Consider the following 24,350-nt stretch of genomic DNA (forward strand, 5'->3'; position numbering starts at 1 on the left):
TTGTATTGATCTTCATACATTTCTAAACCCCCCCCCCCCCCCCCCCCCAGTCCTACATCTCCATGTTAATAGTCTGCAAATCTGAAGTCAGAATCCCAAAAATGAATCACCTGATAGGATATTTGCCGCAAATATTTTTGGCCTCCAGTCTTCCTAGGTTGCAGCGATATCTCTGTGCATACGCCTCTCCTATCAGACACGCCATATCTCAGGCTGATTTCATGTAGGATCGTATAAGACTCGATTATAGCTCCTTAAAGTAAACCTATGTCAACCCTTCTCTAGTAAATGGAAACACAATATTTTGCTGGCAGAGTCTAATCATACATGTCTGATAACGCAGGCGTGACCACAGATTCATGGGACACGCATCGAGCAGGCGCCGCTGCTCCTTATCCTTCGGCGGTGTGTCAGCTGTGTAATATCTGTCATGGCGTGAACTCAGGTAATTGTTATTAACTACCCAATAAACACAATGCAAAGTCATGATTTACTAAGGGGAACTTTAGCCAGGCAGTGTTATCACGGTGCTCCAATATGTTCTTATGTTACTATTTTGTCGTTAATTGTATGATATTATACCGTGTTATATGGCTGAAAGGGATTGTGTCAACAGAAAATAACCTATGGTTAAAATAACGTTTTTTATGTTCAGTACAATCTTAAAGAATTTTTTAAGACTTTTTATTTTAACTTTTCATGTCACTATAGGTGAAAATCCAAAAATCTTGCCGTTTTCACAGCATCACAATTGGCTGACACTTCCAGTTCTGCAGAGTTCACTTCTCAGCAGTCATCTCATTATCATCACGTTCGGGTTCGGGTTCGGGTTCTGGTGGAATTCCGTTATGGATTCCGTTATCATGGAATATAACGCAATTTAAGAGGCACCCTGTTTTGATCCGTCATAATAGAAGTCAATGGGCAGCATAACGGATCCGTTTGGTTTCCGTTATGCAGGACAGGACTTGGTTTTCCCATCCTGCATAACGGAAACCAGACGGATCCATTATGCTTGACCATAGACTTCTATTATAGGGGGTCAAAACGGAGTGCCTCTTGAAGGCTTCCGTTTTGCAGTCTGCCATAGAATTCTGTTATATTTCGTGATAAAAGAATCCATAATGGAATTCCACCAAACCCTGAACCCTGAAGACGTCGGGATAGCTCTTCCCTAATCATCAAACCTATCACCTGTTTTTAAATGACCGCATCCACCATTGACAGTAGGTGATGATCAGAGCTCGGCTGCTCCCCCTCCCTGCACAATGACCTCACAGAGCATGCTCACACCGCTGTCCCATAGAGGTTAATGAGCTCCTCTGTGGTCTGCTGTTTAGCAAATCTCTGAATGCTGTTAACACTAGGTCAGGCAAGATGACTGCCCCTGTAATCAGGTACAGGAATAGAATAAAAATCTACCAGAATATTAAAAAAAAAAAGTGGAAAAAAAATCATATTAACCAGTAATTAAAAAATCTATGTGACAGATTCCTTTAATGAAACATGTTGCAGTACAGATTGAGAAAGGGTTGGATATGACACCCTGAGCCCCCAGTGCTGCTGGTAGTGGGGCCATTTGGTCACGAGAGCAGGGTCGAGGCGATAGGGCTGAAATGAGCGGCAACAGTCCTGGCAGAGCTTAGATTTATCGGGGTGGTCTCATCTAAATAACCTTTCCTAAATTAGGACCCCATTCCAGGGGAATGTACAATTATATAGCGGCCACTGAAATGCGTGGGAGCCATGTAATATATCTGCCGGCAACTCTAAGATCAGCTGGAACCCCCCTCTATGACATACCTAAGCCCTAATAGAACATAGGAGCAGCACTTAAAATACTTTGTTTTCATAAAAGCTACAAAAAAGAAACAATCTGACAAATAGTCTTAGGGTACTTTCACACTTGTGGCAGAGGATTCCGGCAGGCAGTTCCGTCGCAATCCGGACGCAAACTGATGGCATTTGTCAGATGGATCCGGATGCGGATCCGTCTGACAAATGCATTGCAATACCAGATCCATCTCTCCGGTGTCATCCGGAAAAACGGATCTGGTATTAATTATTTTTTTAGCATGCGCAGACCGAAAAGCCGGATCCATTTTGCCGGAACACTTAATGCCGGATCCGCCACTAATACACTTCAATGTAAACGAATCCGGCATTCTGCCAAGTGTTGAGTATTTTTGGCCAGAGATAAAACTGCAGCATGCTGCGGTATTTTCTCCGTCCAAAAAACGTAAAAGGGACTGAACTGATGCATCCTGAACGGATCGCTCTCCATTCAGAATGCATTAGGATAAAACTGATCAGTTCTTTTCCGGTATTGAGCTCCTAGGACGGAACACAATGCCGGAAAACAAAAACGCTAGTGTGAAAGTACCCTTAAAGAAAAAAAAATTCCACAGTTTTGTTTCTACAGCTCCTGTGTGCCCCTAATGCTTATGAATGTACATTTGGTAGTTTAGCAAGAACCATGGATGGTAATTGGGCTTCGAAAAGTTTGTTGATTGTCTGTTACTATTGAACTATATCGCTCGGCATGGGAGCTGCAAACACAAAACGAGACTACATGCAGAACGGCTTCTTTAGTCATTTTAGATGCACTGGAGCTTTAAAAAATGGTTGCTAAGGTGGACCTTCCCTTTAAGGCTCCATTCACACGTCCGCAATGTGTTTTGCGGATACACGGAGACACGGATCCGCAAAACACGGAAAGCTACAATGTGTGTTCCGCATTTTGCGGACCGCACATTGCCGACATAATAGAATATGACTGTTCTTGTCCGCAATTGCGGACAAGAATAGGACATGTTCTATTTTTTTGCGGAAACGGAAGCACGGATGCGGAAGTGCGGATCCGCAAATGTGGATGCGGACAGCACATTCCGTCCCCATAGAGAATGAATGGGTCCGCACCCTTTCCGCAAAATTGCGGAAAGGATGCGGACACATTTTGCGGACGTGTGAATGGAGCCTAATGGCTGTAATTAGTGTAGATCACTGTGGAGATTTACACCTAAGTGTAATACAGGTGCAGTTCTGAGCCGGATCCTTGCCTGACCATGGGCTTGATCACCGGAACCAACAGCATTTAATTAAAGGGATTGTCCAGGACTAGAAACACATGGCTGCTTTATTCCAAAAAAAAACAGCCCTACACCTGTCCATGGGTGGTATCTGTTATTGCCGCTCAGCTCCATTGAAGTGAATGAGCTGTAATACCACAACCAACCTGTGGATAGGTGTGGTGCTGTTTTTTGGAGGAAAGCAGCCATTTTTTCCTAATGGACAACCCCTTTAAATCCTATGTGATTCAAATTGTGGGTGTAAAAGCTCTGCCCTTGCTAGCATTCATATGCCGAGGATGGACATTCATAGGTGTAGCAGAGCTGAGTTGTTATTGGGCATGATCTGCTTCAATATCATAATGTTTTCATCTGTACTGTACATTATCTTAACTGGGTTTTCACTGCGTATAAAAGATACGACTCAATGACAAATTCAGCACTGCTACATCTATTACCAAACAGACAGTAGCTTAGATTTTACCTGAACACTTCTACTCCCCATCCGGCAGCTGCAGTGAAGAGACGTGGCCCCAAATCCCTGGCGGGGTTGATAGCATATCCCGAATTCATGCCCATAGACATCCCAACCACTGTAACCAGGAGACCGACAACCACAGATTGTGTCCCATCCAGAGCGCCAAAGTTTTTCTTATCATTTATCGCCAGGATACAGAGCAGCAGGGCTCCTGTGCCAATCACCTGCAAACACAACATTTAGAAGATTACTGACCCCCTGACCATACAAATGTACAATCCACTCACATCCAGAGCCTCATTCAAAATTCTCCTGTTCCCTCTCAGGCTGCACAATCTGACATCTGCCCCTGCTAATTCATGGCAGTCTCAGCATAGATTTTAGGAAGGGGGAAAGCCTGTTTAAACAGAACTAGAGGATTTCAAGTGGCAAATAAGAATGTGCCCTCGGCTCTGGATGTGGCTGGTAATGTACACTAGATGGAGAAAAGTACTGGGACACACCTCTATATTCAGTCCCATTGGCACAGGTGTATAAAATCCAGCCTCTAGCCGTGCAGCTTTACAAACACTTGTGAAAGAATGGCTCATTGTAAAGAGCTGATTGAACTCCAGCGTGGTCCTGTAATAGGGTGTCACTGCTGCAACAAGAAAGTTCATGAAATTCCTTCCCTCCTAGATTTCCCACCATCAACTATAAATGATATTGTGGGTGATTGAGTCAGCACAACCCTGTATGCAGGTGCACATCACTATGGCGAAATACATATACAAACGCAAAACACAAATGTAATAGCACTCTGCAACCAGAATTCTGCCCTGCCTCTATGCTGGATGAGGCATTGGTGTACATTTTGGCCAAAGCGTAATAAGCCACTCACCACGTCAAGGTCGCCTCTATGGAGTGGTCCCTAACACTAGTTCCTACCTGTTTATGGGCCATGACAGCCACACAAAGTCCAGGGAATGCAGGTGCAGCATGCACGCCAAGCACACTCTGCTTTTAACCCCGTCCGGTGCCATTACAGCTTTCATCGGATCCAGGGATGCAAGTGCCAACATGCATGCTGAGCCCACTATATACTTCTCCTGGAGCCAAATGGCTACTGGTTGGTGCTATATACACAGACTCAGTTTTATACTGACTTTAAATATAGTGGGCTCAGCATGCATGTTGGCACTTGCATACCTGGATCCGATGAAAGCTGTAATGGCACCGGACGGGGTTAAAAGCAGAGTGTGCTTGGCTTGCATGCTGACCTGCATTCCCTGGACTTTGTGTGGCTGTCATGGCCCATAAACAGGTAGGAACTAGTGTTAGGGACCACTCCATAGAGGCGACCTTGACGTGGTGAGTGGCTTATTACGCTTTGGCCAAAATGTACACCAATGCCTCATCCAGCATAGAGGCAGGGCAGAATGCTGGTTGCAGAGTGCTATTACATTTGTGTTTTGCGTTTGTATAAATGATATTATTTTAAAGTAGAAGTGTTTAGGAACCAGAACAACTCAGCCATGAAGTGCAGACCGTGTAAAGTTACAGAGCGGCGTCACCAAGTGCTTAGGAGCATAATGTGTAAAAGTCGCCAACGCTCTGCTGACTCCATAACTGCAAAGTCCATGCATCCTCTGGAATTCACATCAGCAAACTGTGCTGTGCCAGCAGCTTCATGGCACGGGTTTCCTTGGCCTTACATCACCAAGCACAATGCCAAGTGTCTGAACTCTGGACTAGTGGAAATGTGTTCTGTGGTGTGATGAATCATGCTCCTATATCTGTTGGTCTGATGGAGGAGTCTGGGTTTGGTGAATGCCAGAGGAACGTTACCTGCCTGTCTGCGCTGTGCCAGCTGTAAGGTTTTGTGGAGGAGGGATAATGCCATGGGGGTGTTCTTACATGGTCTGTCTAGGCCTTTTAGTTCCAGTGAAGGAGGTCTTAATGTTTCAGCATACTAGGACATTTTGGATCATGGTATGCTTCCACTCTTGTGGGAGCAGTTTGGGAATGTCTATTTTCTGGAACGTGCAAAGCAAAGTCTATAAAGGCAGGGTTGTGTGAGTTTGGTGTTGAAGACCTTGTCTGTTTGCACAGAGCCCTGACCTCAACTGCAACCAACACCTTTGAGATGAACTAAAACAGACCTAGAGCCAGGACCGAGAGCCAACATCGGTGCTTGACCTCACAAATGCTCTTCAGGGTGAATGGTCATAATGGACTCCCTCCAAAATCTTGTAGAAAGCATTTGCAGACGAGCAAAAAATGTTTTAGCTGCAAAAGGGAGGGGGAGGGGGCAGTGGCGGATTACAATAGGGACGTTCGGGTTGGCAGCCGACCCGAACGCCCACATACTGCGGCGGGGCACGGGAGCGCATAGCTCCCTGTCCCGTCGCCGATCACTGCCATAGTAGGCCTGAGGCCTATGCGGTAGTGCAATCCCGGCGCAGGCGGGCGTGATAACACATGTGGGGGGGGGACACAGGAGGACATATCAGTGAAGAAACATCAAGTACATCGGGGGGGGGGGGATGTGAGGGCTGTGTGGGACCAAATTATTATGTGAGGGACTACTATGTGGGGGCAAATTACTATATGGGGCAGTGTGGGGGCAAATTACTATGTGGGGGCAGTGTGGGGGCAAATTACTATGTGGGGGCAGTGTGGGGGCAAATTACTATGTGGGGGCAGTGTGGGGGAAACTATTGTGTAGGGGCAGTGTGGGGGAATTGCTATGTGGGGACAGTGTAGGGAAATTACTATATTGGGCAGTATGGGGGAAATTACTATGTAGGGGAAATTACTGTGTGGGGGCAAACTACTATATGGGGGCAGTTTGGGGGAAATTACTGTGTGGGGGCAAATTACTATGGGGGGATTACTATGTGGAGGTAGTGTGGTGGAAATTACTATATGGGGGTGTTGCTATTGGGGAGGCACTGTAGGGGCAATTCTATTATTTTTGGGGACACTATACAGGGATTATTGCCTGGAGCACAATAGAGGATGTTATTATTACTGGGGGCACTCTAGGGGACATTATAGCTGCTGTGGACACTATAGGAACATTTGGGGTAATTTATCAAACTGGTGTAACTCAGAACTGGCTTAGTTGCCCATAGCAGCCAATCAGGTTCCACCATTAATTTTTGACAGCTCTTTTGGAAATCCAGTTCTACCTTACACCAGTTTGATAAATGACTTCAATTATGTCTACTAGGGTCACTATTTTTTCAGCAGAATAGTACCTGGGGCATTGGGGAGCAAAACAGGCACAGTATTGGGGGCGGCAGCAGGATGACACTGTGGGGACACCAGGATGGGGGGGGGGGGGGTTTGATGAAAAAATTGATAAATCTAACGTGTCTGTGTTACAAACTGTAGAGACGAGATGTGGCTGAAAGAATTTGCCATGGTGGTCTGGGTCAAATGGAGGAGAAGAGGAAAGAGAAGGTCTACATGACAGGAGATGTCACTGGATGTAAGAGGTATGTGGTGCTGTATTCTCCACCATGTCTTTTTTATTATAATTATATGTATTTTAAATTTGGCGACCAAATTTTTCAGTTTAGGACCCAATTTGGGGTAATTTAGGGTATTTTTTTTAGTCTGAAGATGTCATATGGCCTAGGAACAGACTGTGGCGCTCATGAAGCACCGCAGCCTCTTCATACAAATAAACTAAAATGGAGGGAGGGGCCCAAGTTGGGTAAACAGCCCCGGGCCTATCATGCACTTAATACGCCCCTGGGGGGGCATTGCGGACTCCACATTAATGCCTATGGATTTAGAATGGGAAGTCATAAAAGCTCCTGCGGGTGTAATGTGTAGGTGTCCTAATACGTTTTTCTATATAGTGGATAGTATAAGCAAGGAATAATAGGCCTTCTAAGGTTCTAGGGGGTGTTTTTAAGAACAGTGCTATAGGACTTAGAGTGAAAAATAACAGATTGTAGATGCAGATTTGGATGGGACTGCAGTATGAGGTATCTCTATTACTCAATATACTGTATTGTGCCTACTGGTAGAGGCTGCATTCCGGCATTACATTACATCACATAATTGGACCATAAATTGTAGTCTATTTGCATAAAATGAATGCAGTAAATATAATTAACTAATGGGTTATTCACTCACTTGATCTAGAAAGCCACCACCTATAGACAGGTAAGGCTGCGGGTAGGTGGCAAATATGCTGGCTGTTTCCAAAGGACCTGTCACAGTGAAGTTTCCTTGGCAGTAATTAAACAGAGCCTCTGTCAGAGAAAGAGAATATAACTACTATAATACTGTCTCCTATGTACAAAAATATAACTAGTATAATACTGCTCCTATGTACAAGAATATAACTACTATAATACTGCCTCCTATGTACAAGAATATAATTACTATAATACTGCTCCTATGTACACGAATATAACTACTATAATACTGCCTCCTATGTACAAGAATATAACTAATATAATACTGCCTCCTATGTACAAGAATATAACTACTATAATACTGCTCCTATGTACAAGAATATAACTACTATAATACTGCTCCTATGTACAAGATTATAACTACTATAATACTGTCTCCTATGTGCAAGAATATTATTACTATAATACTGCCTCCTATGTACAAGAATATTACTACTATAATACTGATCCTATGTACAAGAATATAACTACTATAATACTGCTTCTATGTACAAGATCATAACTACTATAATACTGTCTCCTATGTACAAGAATATTATTACTATAATACTGCCTCCTATGTACAAGAATATTACTACTATAATACTGCTCCTATGTACAAGAATATAACTACTATAATACTGTCTCCTATGTACAAGAATATAACTACTATAATACTGCCTCCTATGTACAAGAATATAACTACTATAATACTGCTCCTATGTACAAGAATACTGTATAACTGCTATAATACTGCTCTTATGTACAAGAATATTACTACTATAATACTGCCCCTATGTACAAGAATATAACTACTATAATACTGCATCCTATGTACAAGAATATAATTACTATAATACTACCTCCTATTTACAAGAATATAACTACTATAATACTGCTCTTATGTACAAGAATATTATTACTATAATACTGCTCCTATGTACAAGAATATAACTACTATAATACTGCTCCTATGTACAAGAATATAACTACTATAATACTGTCTCCTATGTACAAGAATATAACTACTATAATACTGCTCCTATGTACAAGAATATAACTACTATAATACTGCCTCCTATGTACAAGAATATAACTACTATAATACTGTCTCCTATGTACAAGAATATAACTACTATAATACTGCCTCCTATGTACAAGAATATAACTACTATAATACTGTCTCCTATGTACAAGAATACTGTATAACTGCTATAATACTGCTCTTATGTACAAGAATATTACTACTATAATACTGCCTCATATGTACAATAATATTACTACTATAATACTGATCTCATTGACAAAATATAAATCTATTATTGCTTTCACCGGTGACTGCAGAATTCATTGATTGCATTCTTGAGGCTCTACCTTATGGGTGTAATACTCATGACACAAATGTTAACAATGTTTATTACCATAGTATAGAAAGTATATAATGACAGCAGCCAGGAACGCTCCAGCAATTTGAGAAATCATGTAAATTGGTAGTTTTCTCCATGGAAGTTTCCCCAGAACGCAGTTGACTAGTGACACAGCGCAGTTCATGTGAGCGCCTGAAACAGAACACATGTAATGTCAAGTGAGCACAGAATCAGATCTATTTTCTTTCAAAACTCATTTTTTACACCCAATTAGTGAATTCAGAGGTAATGGGGGCGTGTATCTCAGGTTCAGTATCAGGATCTAAGGGCCAGAATGGAGAAAGAGTGTCTCTAGTTGTGGAGGACCTCTCCTGCCCTGCCCTGTGGTGGCGCTGCAGGGAAATTGAACACTTACTGCCTGGTTTCCCCACATGTTTTATAGCTGATCGCTGGGGTCCCAGCAGTGGAAACCTTTATTATTAGCTTTTAGCAAGTGAACCTTCTAACCAGTAGAGATTTAAGGATGATTCCGTTTTAGAGTTAATTCCCTGCAGGAATGGAGACAGATGGTGTCACCGTCTCCCGTCATGCATGTCCCCGCTGAGCGAGCCTCCCTCTTCACGGCGGCACTCACCAGACACTCCTCCGGCCACATGGATTCCCATTGTCACTCCAATTCCGAAAGATAAGTTAATGCTCAGGTATTGTCCGAATTGGTTCTTACCCAAAACCACCTGAGCTACCGCTCCCAGGCCGAACATCTGAGGAGAAGAGCAACAGAGGCGGCCATTAATTAATATTCAAATTACGGCACAAAAAATGAAGCAAAAATACATGGGGGAGATATGTTAAGACCGGTCATAATCTGCTGGTGTAACCTGATGCACCATGGTCACGTGCCTCTTAATACAATTAGCAAAATAAGTATTTGATACACTGGCAATTTTGCTAGTTTTCCCACCTACAAGAATGGAAGGGTCTTTAATTTTTATCGTAGGTACACTTCAACTGCTGTAAGAGACCGAATCTAAAAAAAAATCCAGAAAATCACATTGTATGATTTGTAAATAATTAATTAGCATTTTATTGCATGAAATAAGTATTTGATCCTCTACCAACCAGCAAGAATTCTGGCTCACAGATTCCGTTAAGAAGCCCTCCTACTCTGCACTCATTACCTGTATTAATTGCATCTGTTTGAACTCGTTACCTCTATAAAACACACCTATCCACACACTCAATCAATCAATCAATCACACACCAACCTCCTCATCACGGCTGAGACCAAAGAGCAGTCTAAGGACACCAGGGACAAAATTGTAGACCTGCACAAGGCTGGGATGGGCTACAGGACAATAGGCAAGCAGCTTGGTGACAAGGCAACTTGACTGTCAATCTTCCTCGGTCTGCAGCTCTATGCAAGATCTCACCTTGCGGGATAAGGATGATTGTGAAAAAGTTCAGGAATCGGTCCAGAACTACATGGGAGGACCTTGTCATTGACCTGAAGAGAGCTGGGACCACTGTCTCAAAGATTTCCTTTAGTAACACACTACGCCGTCATGGATTAAAATCCTGCAGGGCATGCAAGGTTTCCCTGCTCACGCCAGCACATGTCCACGCCCTTTGAAGTTCGCCAATGACCATCTGGATGATCCAGACGAAAAGGTCATGTGGTCAGATGAGAACAAAATAGAACTTTTTGATATCAACTTCACTCGCCGTGTTTGGAGGAACAAGAAGGATGAGTACAACCCCAAGAACACCGTCCCAACCGTGAAGCATGGGGGTGGAACCATCATACTTTGGGGGTGCTTCTCTGCAAAGGGGACAGGACAACTGCACCATATTGAAGGAAGGATGGATGGGGCCACGTATCGCAAGATTTTGGCCAACAACCACCTTACCTCAGTAAGAGCATGGAAGATGGGTCGTGGCTGGGTCTTCCAGCATGACAATGACCTGAAACACACAGCCAGGGCAACTAAGGAGTGGCTCCATAAGAACCATTTCAAGGTCCTGGAGTGGCCTAGCCAGTCTCCAGACCTGAACCCAATCGAAAATCTTTGGAGCGGGCTGAAACTCAATGTAACCCAGCGACAGTCCCGAAACCTGAAAGTTCTGGAGAAGATTTGTATGGAGGAGTGGGCCAAAATCCCTGCTGCTTGGTCAAGAACTACAGGAAAGGTCTGACCTCTGTAATTGCAAACAAAGGTTTCTGTACCAAATATTAAATTCAGTTTTTCTATTGTATCAAATACATATTTCATGCAATAAAATGCACATTAATTATTTAAAAATCATACAATGTGATTTTCTAGATTTTTTTTTAGATTCTATCCCTCACAGTTGAAGTGTACCTACAATAAAAATACAGACCTCTCCATTCTTTGTAGGTGGGAAAACTTGCAAAATCGCCAGTGTATCAAATACTTATTTTCCCCACTGTACCTGAGGACATCTCAGGCCACTCGTGCGCCCGGACTGAGATCTATGCCAGTCAGAAGCTGATGTTGATTTCAGCCATCATTTACACCCATTTTCTGGTATAAACTATAATAAATGTGCTGTGTCGGCCCAGCACTGCCCCCTCTCCGCTCCACCAAATTTTTGGAAGGCAGGGCACAAAACCCGAAAAAGTTGTAAATTTTGTTGTAAACACTGCTTGTAAACCATATCTATCTATCTATTTATCTATCTATTGTGGGGTTTCGCTCTGGTAGATAGGGTAAGCGGGCGCAGTACAGAGGCAAAATACAAGTTCTTAACTCAAAACGTCAGTGTTTATTCACACTTGAGGCAATTGCACAAAACAGCACGTGAGTTTGCAGTCTTGGTGTTAATTCACACAAAATGGAAAGTTCATATAACGCAAGTCACCTTGCTGGCAGTTCTGCCTCCAGTAGTCCACAGCAGGCTTTAGGGGGCCTGTTTCCCCAGCATGCGGCTCTTAGCCCTCCAGCACGGCAGAAAGCCTCAGATCCCAAAAACAGAGACCTCTCTGCTGAGTCCAGCTGCCTATTTAAGGACAACCATGTGCTGCCAAAACCCGGACCGGCACTTAAACTCCGGTCCGGTATTTGACCTCACCTGGGTGGAAGCCAGCCCAGCCGCACATGCTGGGAGGCAAAAACCTGCCTTGCCAGACACAACACCTTACTGGGTCACATACCCCCGCCAGACAATGCACCCGGGACAGGGCATCCGCGTTTCCCTGCAACCGGCCTGCTCTGTGTACCTCTGAGAACTTAAAATTCTGCAGAAACAAAAACCATCTGGTGACCTGGGCATTCCTGTCTTAGGCATGGCTCAAGAGACTGTGAGGGTGTCTGCCATATAGCAGTTCGAAGTTCGAGAACCCAGTAGAGGCCTGGGGTACCTCTCGCACTGCGAACATGAGATAGGGCAGAAGGAGGTCCCAGTCCTTCCCATCTTTAGACACTACCTTTTTCAACATATTTTTTAATGTTTGGTTGAACCGTTCTACCAGACCGTCCGTTTGCGGATGGTAAACGGATGTCCGTAGTTGTTTTCTGTGCAGCAACTTACAGAGTTCCCTCATCACCTTGGACATAAAAGGGGTCCCTTGGTCGGTGAGAACCTCTTTAGGTAGTCCCACTCAGGAAAACATCTCCATTATCTCCTTAGAAATAGAAGAAAGCCAGCAGCACACCACGGATTTCAAAGGAAAACGTGCAGTTTATTCACCCAGTATCAGCAGCGACGTTTCAACCGCTTGTTGCGGTCTTTCTCAAGCTATGTGCATATGTGTTACAATCATACAATATAAAGGTGCATCAATTAATCACACAATCTGATCAATTTGTACATACAAAAACCAAAATTCAGAAGAGCAGTAATTCATACTAATAAACAAATCTCATAAATAATATCGCAAATATTTCAAGATACAGTACATATAAAAAGTGCTATATTAAATTACATAGTGTTTCCCAACATATAAAAAGTACTGTAATTACTTGTAATTGGTGCAGGTGTGTCCCATTAATACCATAGCATAAAAACTCACAGTCAGCTGATAGCCTGCACATATGCGGCATCGCGGTCTCGCCCGCGTCCCCATTCAGTCTCTGCGCATGCGCGGGAACATCAAATCGCGCGATCCCTCGGACGCAAAGAGACTGACTGGAAACCACATCCAAGATGGCCGGGCCGGCCCCTTACCCAGTGTGCGCATTTCCATGCAGAAGCGTCTACCTCCCACCAGTGGTCACGTGATCAGTGTCACATGATCGGACAACAGCAGATAAACAAAGTAGGTTTAAGTAATTTACTGGAATATGGGTCTAGATCACATCGGTCCCGGACATCCCACAAAAAGACACATGTGGCGATCCAGGATACGGCGTCCTATCAACCCTTTAGTCTGGCCATAAAGTCACTCAAACGTGCACACAATAGGGAAGGCTGGTGTCTCACGTCAGCGATCAACAGTATCGGCGGTCAGATCACCGTCGGGAATGAGGAGACGGTGACGTCGCAGCGGGCCTCCCTGCGAACCGTCACCCACCCCGATAGTTCACCTCACCATCCACATCGTACACTGAGTGACCAGTGCCAGAACTGAATTAACACTAATATTATCAACAAAATCTCATTAGGATATTAAAAACTATATATATACACTGTGTGGGTAGGTTCCCGACTGCCATGGATCATACTCCACAACCGGAGCATAGCAGCGGCCAGGGCCTCCTGTATATGTGCGTTAGGACCAAAGATGCTCTTCTCCCTGCGCAGGGTATCAGTCATGACCATGATCAGTAAACAAATCTAAAAACAAAAGGAAAGACTTTTTAGAAAAAAATCTTTCTTGCAAAGACCAAAGTCATTTCACTTGATTCCTATATACACATGTTACACTCAACCTACAGTAGGGAATATGGACAAAACAGTATCCGGCGAGAGACACCACTAATCCACTCTAAAATCTACATTCAACCCGTTGGGCCTTAAGGTTTTCAAGGTGAAAATCCAGAATAGCTCACGCTTTTTGAGGAGAGCTTGTCTATCTCCCCCCCGCCTTCCCAATTCTATCTGTTCCAAAATACGGAACTTTTTTGTGTGTGGCCTGCCTCTTTGAAGTGTTTGGACACAGGCAAGTCCATTTTTTCTTTTCTAATGGAGTATCGGTGTTGGTTTAACCGCGTCTTCACGTCCCACGTGGTCTCACCAACATACCACCTCCCACAGGGACATGTCAGCTGGTAGACCACGTAGGACGAGTCACACGTCAAGTATTGGGTAATTTTAATCATTTTTATTAGTAGCTGAATTAAAAAATGTATCCCCTTTCAGCATAAGGTTGCAATTTATGCAGTGATAGCACGGGTAGCAGCCAGTCCGCGTGGAGCCACATAGTGCTCTAACGCTGGTCTTTGCACTGCCCACGTCCGATTTCACCAATCTGTCACCCAAATTGCGTCCTCTGCGATAGGAGAATAGAGGTGGTGTACCAAACTCCTCAACCTGAGGGAAACTGTTCCCTATCATCTTCCAATGTTTCCTGATGACAGCCGCGATTTGCGGACTGTCAGCAGAGAACTGGGAGAAGAATGGAATGCAGGGTTTTTTAGGACTTGCCTTGGGGCTGACTAAAGTGGAATTATTGTCCACTCGCAAGATGCTTCCTCTGATCAATTTCTTGGGGTACCCTCGAGTGGCGAATTTCTGACCCATTTCATTAAACCGCATGTCTCTAGTCCGTCCATCCCTCACGATCCTCTGTACCCGGAGGAACTGACTGAAAGGCAATGATCGGATCATGGAGCGGGGATGATGGCTATCGTAACGCAACAAGGTGTTTTTATCGGTGGTCTTCACAAACAGATCAGTCATCAATCCCCGTCCCACGAGCTGGACCTCCGTATCCAGAAACTGCAGCTTATCAGTGGAATGAACCACAGTGAATTTTACTGTTGGATCGTTTTAATTGAGAAATGCGTGGAACGCGAGGAGGCCCAACGTGTCGCCTGTCCACACCAAGAAGATATCGTCGATATAGCGCCACCACCCCAGAACATGTCTGAAGTGGTGGCTGCCATATATAGACGACTCCTCGAGGTGGGCCATATAGATGTTAACGTAAGTGGGTGCCACGTTGGACCCTATCGCCGTCCCACGCATCTGCACATAGAAATCGTCCTGGAACAGAAAATAGTTTTTGGTTAAAACAAATCTCAATAGTGTCAACATAAAGGCTTGGCAAACTTCAGTATAATCTGAATCCTTCAAGCATGCTTCTACCGCCTGGAGGCCCAACTCATGGTCAATCGACGTGTATAAACTACACACGTCGAATGATACCAGAGCCGCACCTGCAGGGATGTCAAGATCATCTATCTTAGACAGAAAGTCACCTGTGTCTCTGATGTAAGATTTCGCGGATATGGCATATTGGCGCAGCATTCTGTCAAGAAAAATCACCACATTACAGAATAGAGACCCCCTCCCGGACACAATAGGTCGCCCGGGGGGGGGGGGGGGGCCTCCAGTCTTTTGTGGATTTTAGGCAAAGTGTACAAAATGGGTGTACACGGTTTATCGCAATAAAGATAAGAGAAAAGTTTGTCATCAATGATATCAGCCTCTCGGGCCTGATTCAAGATGTCCCGCAGTTCTCTTAATAAACCAAATTTGGTGTCCTGTGTGACCTGCTTGTATACCTGTAAATCATTCAATTGACCATAGATCTCCCGGATGTACTCACTGGTGTCCATAACCACAACCCCACCACCCTTGTCGGCCGACTTGATGGTGAGGCTGTGGTTGGAGGCCAGAGAGTCCACCGCGGTGATCTCATCCGATGTAATATTGCCATATTTCAGGCAGTTAATATCAGAAGCATGTTTTAACTCATCAATATCCCTCTGAACTGCTAGAAAAAAAGCATCAACTGCTGGGTGATCTATTGCAGGATTAAAATTGCTCTTAATATATAACCCTGTATTGCACAAGGACAATTCAGTTGGTCTATCCCCATCACTTCTAGGGGTTTGACCCTGTGTAGAAAACCAAATCTTAAGTTTAATGTTCCGTAGGAACCTATACAAATCTAACTCCATGCTAAACCAATCCGTCTTGGACACGGGGCAAAAGGAGAGCCCTTTGTCCAACACGGATTGCTGTGTATCACTTAGGGCAAAAGAAGAAATATTTACCACTGTGTCCTCTTTTTGTTTAATGCCTTCTGGCGTTGGGGTCTGTGGTTTTTGGTTCTGTCCTCCCCGTTTGAGATGGCGTTTACCGCCCCTCCTGGTTCTGTTGAATCTAAACCCAGTCCTAAAAAAGGTTTTGGGAGTGTTGCTTGTAGACCAGCCTCTCCCTGCTCTTGATTTTCATGATCTTGGGGTCTTGGTCGCATACTTCTTTTGTCAGAAGAATAGTTCTGTCTCCTATCCCCTTCTCTGGTATTTTTGGGGTCTCGTTGCCATATATAAATAAACCCACGTGTATAGTCCTCCATATCGCGTATACATTTATATCGTTTCTTATCCTGCAATTCGGATTTCAATTTGTCAAGGGTGGTGCACATGAAGTAATATATGCAGCATATTCCTCAGCTGACATCAATTCTTCCAGTAGTGCTGTATTTTTTTGGATGATTTCCTGTACCACAATTATCTCTTTTTGTAAGAACTCCACATTGAGCAATATCATATCAAAAGCAAACTTATTGCATATTTGGGTGAATCTGGTGCAAAAATCGTTGGGGAATAAATCCGGTCTCAACTGTGACCTCATGCCACGTGGTATTCTTTGATTTTGATGATACTCACAGAGAGTGAACGTATGGAGCTCCAAATTGATTAGGCGTCTGGATTCATATTCAAATTGCTTTTTGGTATCCAACAGTGACGGAGTGAATAGGAAAGTGGTGTCTCTCACCGTATCCCGCATGATCCTCAGTTCATCCTCCCTACTGTAGGTAAAGACATCTGGGTCACGGATTTCGAATGGTGTAGCCATTCTTAGGTGCAAAGCGTCCCCTGGTGCAGGAAGTAAACTTTGGAGAATGAGGATGCAGCACACTGTTATAATCGGGTGCAAATCAGGCCGATGTGGACCAGCACCAAGGTCCAATTCAATAGAAATAGAAGAAAGCCAGCAGCACACCACGGATTTCAAAGGAAAACGTGCAGTTTATTCACCCAGTGTCAGCAGCGACGTTTCAACCGCTTGTTGCGGTCTTTCTCAAGCTATGTGCACATGTGTTACAATCATACAATATAAAGGTGCATCAATTAATCACACAATCTGATCAATTTGTACATACAAAAACCTAAATTCAGAAGAGCAGTAATTCATACTAATAAACAAATCTCGTAAATAATATCGCAAATATTTCAAGATACAGTACATATAAAAAGTGCTATATTAAATTACATAGTGTTTCCCAACATATAAAGTACTGTAATTACTTGTAATTGGTGCAGGTGTGTCCCATTACAGGGAGTGCAGAATTATTAGGCAAGTTGTATTTTTGAGGATTAATTTATTATTGAACAACAACCATGTTCTCAATGAACCCAAAAAACTCATTAATATCAAAGCTGAATATTTTTGGAAGTAGTTTTTAGTTTGTTTTTAGTTTTAGCTATTTTAGGGGGATATCTGTGTGTGCAGGTGACTATTACTGTGCATAATTATTAGGCAACTTAACAAAAAACAAATATATACCCATTTCAATTATTTATTTTTACCAGTGAAACCAATATAACATCTCAACATTCACAAATATACATTTCTGACATTCAAAAACAAAACAAAACAAATCAGTGACCAATATAGCCACCTTTCTTTGCAAGGACACTCAAAAGCCTGCCATCCATGGATTCTGTCAGTGTTTTGATCTGTTCACCATCAACATTGCGTGCAGCAGCAACCACAGCCTCCCAGACACTGTTCAGAGAGGTGTACTGTTTTCCCTCCTTGTAAATCTCACATTTGATGATGGACCACAGGTTCTCAATGGGGTTCAGATCAGGTGAACAAGGAGGCCATGTCATTAGATTTTCTTCTTTTATACCCTTTCTTGCCAGCCACGCTGTGGAGTACTTGGACGCGTGTGATGGAGCATTGTACTGCATGAAAATCATGTTTTTCTTGAAGGATGCAGACTTCTTCCTGTACCACTGCTTGAAGAAGGTGTCTTCCAGAAACTGGCAGTAGGACTGGGAGTTGAGCTTGACTCCATCCTCAACCCGAAAAGGCCCCACAAGCTCATCTTTGATGATACCAGCCCAAACCAGTACTCCACCTCCACCTTGCTGGCGTCTGAGTCGGACTGGAGCTCTCTGCCCTTTACCAATCCAGCCACGGGCCCATCCATCTGGCCCATCAAAACTCACTCTCATTTCATCAGTCCATAAAACCTTAGAAAAATCAGTCTTGAGATATTTCTTGGCCCAGTCTTGACGTTTCAGCTTGTGTGTCTTGTTCAGTGGTGGTCGTCTTTCAGCCTTTCTTACCTTGGCCATGTCTCGGAGTATTGCACACCTTGTGCTTTTGGGCACTCCAGTGATGTTGCAGCTCTTAAATATAGTCAAACTAGTGGCAAGTGGCATCTTGGCAGCTGCACGCTTGACTTTTCTCAGTTCATGGGCAGTTATTTTGCGCCTTGGTTTTTCCACACGCTTCTTGCGACCCTGTTGACTATTTTGAATGAAACGCTTGATTGTTCGATGATCACACTTCAAAAGCTTTGCAATTTTAAGAGTGCTGCATCCCTCTGCAAGATATCTCACTATTTTTGACTTTTCTGAGCCTGTCAAGTCCTTCTTTTGACCCATTTTGCCAAAGGAAAGGAAGTTGCCTAATAATTATGCACACCTGATATAGGGTGTTGATGTCATTAGACCACACCCCTTCTCATTACAGAGATGCACATCACCTAATATGCTTAATTGGTAGTAGGCTTTCGAGCCTATACAGTTTGGAGTAAGACAACATGCATAAAGAGGATGATGTGGTCAAAATACTCATTTGCCTAATAATTCTGTACAGGGTGTAATACCATAGCATAAAAACTCACAGTCAGCTGATAGCCTGCACACATGCGGCATCGCGGTCTCGGCGGTGTCCCCATTCAGTCTCTTCGCATGCGCGGGAACATCAAATCACGCGATCCCTCGGACGATCCCTGGTCACTCAGTGTACGATGTGGATGGTGAGGTGAACTATCGGGGTGGGTGACGGTTCGCAGGGAGGACCGCTGCGACGTCACCGTTTCCTCATTCCGACAGTGATCTGACCGCCGATACGGTTGATCGCCGCCATGAGACACCAGAGAGTTACTAGGTGTGGCAAACCTAGCCACTTATAGAATGTCTTCGTATATATCTTGCTCTTACTGTTATGTTTACTATGTTAAATGCATTGCTTTTCTGTTCCTCTTCCCCTCCCCCTTTTTCCTGTCCCATTTTTTCCCCAGCAGGGTGTTGTCTCAGGGACACTGGGAGACCAGTTTAAACCAGCTGCTCTGTCCCTCCTCAATCTCCCATCAGCCCTTGCTTGCCCCACCCTTCCTTGTACCATAGTAATCTATGTACCCTATTGTACGTAAATGAGGCTGTTGGGGGGTTTAAAGTAGGTGTGCTATGCCTAAATAAATTTAGTTGACTCCCAAGCTATGTGTCGTCTAGTTCTTGGGAAAAAGGGATTATTTTAACGCTACCTGGATTATTGTATGCTGTTCCTGTCTACCAGCAGAGTTATTGTGGATTATACGGCCTCTCTGCTACAATTGGTGGCAAGCAACAGGATTCAAACCGCACAGCAAAGCAGCAGTTCATTGAAACAGCCATTCGGATATACCGGAGTTCGAGAATATGTGCAGTCATTCGAACGAACGGTGAATGGAGACGAATTATGCAACATTGAAACGAACTACGTTAAAGGAATTATTGGAAGCAAGGGGAAGAATAGCCAGCAACAAAACCAAAGCTACTCTTGTGGCCGAACTCATGGAGGGGGACAGAGCAACCACTACAGCAACTCCACAGGAGACAGAGCCAACGGAATTTACAAGAGAGCTCAATAGCAGGTTAGCTTTTTACCCAAACACCCCCTCCGTGGAGACACTAGAAAGACTGATAGCAGATGTACAGGAGTACATTGTAGCTAAGCAAAACGCTATTCAGCGAGTCGGGGAAGGAGCCCCAGCGCCCACCAGCACTACCCAGGGAAAAGCTAAGATTCCCTACCAAGCTTTTAAAAATTACACAGAAGGAGAAAGTGATATCGACGAATACCTACAGGATTTCGAAAGGTTGTACCAGCTACACGACATCAGCCCAGCTGTAGATTGTCAGGCGCCGCCGCAGAGGCATACCGAACCGTCCCAGACGAAGACATCAGGAATTATCCCAAAGTCAAACAAGCCATCCTAGCACGGTATGCCATTACCTCTGAGGCATACCGACTCAAATTCCGGGACATCAAGAAGCAAACAAAAGACTCACACACTGAATGGGCACACCGACTACAGCGAGCCGCCAAGGGGTGGATGGAAGCGACACGGGTCACCACTATGGAAGAGATGTTCCAGTTAATAGTAATGGAGCAGTTTTTTTCAATGGACTAACCACAGAACTGCAAAATTGGGTACGAGATCGCAAACCCCGTACCCTACCAGAGGCAGCCAAGCTAGCTGATGAGTTCCAAGACACCAGGCGAGACCAACGCACACCACACCGGACCAAGTATGGATCTACCACCCCTCTGCCAGCAGACTACCTTGGCTCACCCACGACCAGTCACGAGCCACAACCAGTACCCTCCTAGGTACAATACCCGACCACCGATCCGCTGCCACACCTGCAACCAACAGGGGCACATCCAGAGAGACTGCCCACGTAACCGACCTCGCCAGAACTGGAACCACCAGGTTCCTCCTTCCCCCAATCGGGCTGCAGTACACTGCTGCCAAAGAGATTCTGTGCTCCCAACATCCACAGTCACCTCAATAGAAGAGCCTCTGGGGATCCTTCACGAGGTAAACCAACCCCATACAAACCGCCTCCGACAACCGCCAGGGGCACCGCCAGGTGGTACACATGGAGGGGAAGAGTATACAAGGATTACGTGATTCTGGGGCCACGTTAACCCTGGTCCAAAATCATTTGGTGCCTAAGCACACCCTCACTAGAGACTGTGTATCTGTACGGGTGGCAGGGGGAGCAATTTACAAAGTTCCCACTGCCAAGGTGCATTTGAATTTGGGGGCAGGGCATGGAAATGTGGAGGTGGGAATTATGCAGGATTTGCCCGCTGATGTTATTTTGGGCAACGACTTGGGGGAGCTCACCTCTGCTTTTGTCCCTCAACCAACTATCCAAGAGGCCTACCAGGGTGTTACCCGGCAGCAAGCACGCACCACGGCTCCTTCCGATCACTCTGAAGCTCAGGTAAACAATATGCCACATACCCCTCCTATTCTCCCCTGGGATGCCCCCCTGGAATTTGGCAGTGAGGTAGCCCTAGATCCCTCCCTGCAGGTATATAAAGATAGGATAAACAAGGACCAAGGAGGGTTGGAGGCAGAGAGATATAACCCGTGCCCACTAAGCAGTTAGTGGTACCTCGAAAGTATAGACGAGAGTTGCTGCGCATTGCGCACGATATACCATTATCAGGACATTTAGGAATCAGCCGAACTAAACATCGGCTGACGCAGAATTTCTTCTGGCCAGGTATCTCAAAGGATATTAGACAATACTGTCAAACGTGCGATACCTGCCAGAGGGTAGGGAAGAGAGGGAATCGATATAAAGCCAAACTCAGATCCCTGCCCATAATTGAAGAACCCTTCAGTCGGGTAGCTGTAGACATAATAGGACCCCTAGCGAAACCCAGTCCCTCCGGCAAGAAATACATCTTGACCGTAGTGGACTACGCCACTAGATACCCAGAGGCAGTGGCGTTGACCAATATACATGCAGAGACTATAGCGGATGCCCTTATGCGAATATTCTCCCGTATGGGATTTCCCCAGGAGATTATTTCGGATAGGGCCACCCACTTTTTCTAATCTCCCCGGGTACACCTCGTTAGCCACCCACAGAGTAGAAACACCAGGACAGACCCCCCTCCGCCAACCTCCTTACCGCATACCTGAATCCGTAAAGGATAATATGCGCAAGGAAATTGAAGAAATGCTACAACTAGGAGTCATAGAGCACTCTGAAAGCCCTTGGGCCTCCCCAGTAGTTCTGGTGCCGAAGTGGTATGGGACTACCCGCTTCTGCGTAGACTACCAGAGGCTTAATGATAGGACCGTATTCGATGCCTACCCTATGCCCCGGATAGACGAGCTAATAGACAAAATGGCCAGGGGCCAATACCTCACAACAATAGATCTTTGTAAGGGGTATTGGCAGATTCCCCTAGCTGAAGACGCCATCCCTAAGTCGGCGTTTGTCACCCTGTTTGGCCTGTACCAGTTTAAGGTCATGCCATTCGGGATGAAAAACGCTCCGGCTACTTTTCAGAGGATGGTGGATCGGCTATTGGATGGGTTCCAGGAGTACGCTTGCGCCTATCTAGATATAGCAATCTTCAGCCACTCCTGGACTGAACACCTGACCCACATAGGAGCCGTACTAGACCGTATTAGGGAGGCAGGATTAACTCTGAAACCCAGTAAGTGCCATATAGGGATGGCAGAAGTCCAATACCTAGGACACCGGGTAGGAAGCGGCCAACAAAAACCCGAACAGGCTAAGGTAGAGGCTGTAGCCAAATGGCCAACCCCTCCTACCAAAACTCAAATACTGGCATCCCTAGGGACCGCAGGATACTACCGTAAATTTGTACCCGACTACAGTACCCTGGCCAAACCCCTCACCGATTTGACCCGCAAGAATCTCCCTAAGATAGTAGTCTGGACCCCAGCAACTAAAAACGTCTCTTGTGAATTCACCTGTACTTGCCGCCCCTGATCCAACTAAACGCTTTCTCGTCCATACAGACGCTTCTATGTTTGGATTGGGGGCAGTACTGAGCCAAGTCGGAGCAGATGGCAGCGAGCATCCAGTGGCTTACTTAAGCAGAAAACTTTTACCCCGGGAAGTAAGCTACGCCGCCTTAGAAAAAGAATGCCTGGCCGTGGTGTGGGCCCTTAAAAAGCTGCAGCCCTATTTGTATGGACCACCCTTTTCCTTACTCACAGATCATAACCCGTTGGTGTGGCTGAACAGGGTGCAAAATGGCAACGCCGATGGGTTATCCAGACAAACTGAACTTGAAAAGTGATCTGTGGGTACTCCTCCGGACATCCCCAAGTTGATCCGTTTGGATCAGACTGTGTATGCCGTCCTGGTTCTGGGCGAGCATTGTGGCAAACCTAGCCACTTATAGAATGTCTTTGTATATATCTTGCTCTTACTGTTATGTTTACTATGTTAAATGCATTGCTTTTCTGTGCCTCTTCCCCTCCCCCTTTTTCCTGTCCCATTGTTTCCCCAGCAGGGTGTTGTCTCAGGGACACTGGGAGACCAGTTTAAACCAGCTGCTCTGTCCTTCCTCAATCTCCCATCAGCCCTTGCTGGCCCCACCCTTCCTTGTACCATAGTAATCTATGTACCCTATTGTACGTAAATGAGGCTGTTGGGGGGTTTAAAGTAGGTGTGCTATGCCTAAATAAATTTAGTTGACTCCCAAGCTATGTGTCGTCTAGTTCTTGGGAAAAAGGGATTATTTTAACGCTACCTGGATTATTGTATGCTGTTCCTGTCTACCAGCAGAGTTATTATGGATTATACGGCCTCTCCGCTACACTAGGGGACTACGGACATGTGGATGGGGGCTAGTTATCTGGCAGGTCAGACAAGACTTACAAAACTCTTCCACTTCTTTGAATATGCTCGGCCAGTAAAAACGCTGTAGAATACGATCCTGAGTTTTCTGCAGCCCCAGGTGACGCCCGAGAACGTGTTGGTGGGCTAGATCTAACACAAGCTTGCGATAAGCCTTGGGGACCACCAACTGTTCAATAGGCTCCCCCCGTAGTTGGTTTACCCGAGACAACATATCCTGATGAACCACAAAACGGGGAAACATTGACTCTGCCCCAGGTTGTTGTGGTTCACCATCTACTATTAACACATTTTCCCAGGTGTGGGATAGGGTTGGGTCCCGACATTGGGCGGTACCAAAATTATCCCTGGAGACATTGAGGTCTGCCAATTCAGGACCTGGCGGTAGGTCCTCCACGTCTCCCACCATCACACTAAGCAGGGTT

The 24,350-nt window shown here is 45.0% G+C and overlaps 1 protein-coding gene across 1 annotated transcript in view; it reads right to left on the minus strand.

Annotated features, from left to right (window-relative positions):
• LOC120992288 (aquaporin-7-like) overlaps window positions 1-24,350 on the minus strand; it is a 70,468-nt gene that overhangs the window by 8,844 nt on the left and 37,274 nt on the right. The window contains exons 2-5 of the mRNA XM_040421162.1: window positions 9,723-9,849; window positions 9,143-9,280; window positions 7,678-7,796; window positions 3,553-3,770 (exon numbers count right to left, since the gene is read on the minus strand). Of these exons, the coding sequence (XP_040277096.1) occupies window positions 3,553-3,770; window positions 7,678-7,796; window positions 9,143-9,280; window positions 9,723-9,849 (602 nt within the window). The remainder of the gene's footprint in view (window positions 1-3,552; window positions 3,771-7,677; window positions 7,797-9,142; window positions 9,281-9,722; window positions 9,850-24,350) is intronic.

Source organism: Bufo bufo, chromosome 2 (assembly GCF_905171765.1).
Source record: "Bufo bufo chromosome 2, aBufBuf1.1, whole genome shotgun sequence".
Taxonomy (NCBI): Eukaryota; Metazoa; Chordata; class Amphibia; order Anura; family Bufonidae; genus Bufo; species Bufo bufo.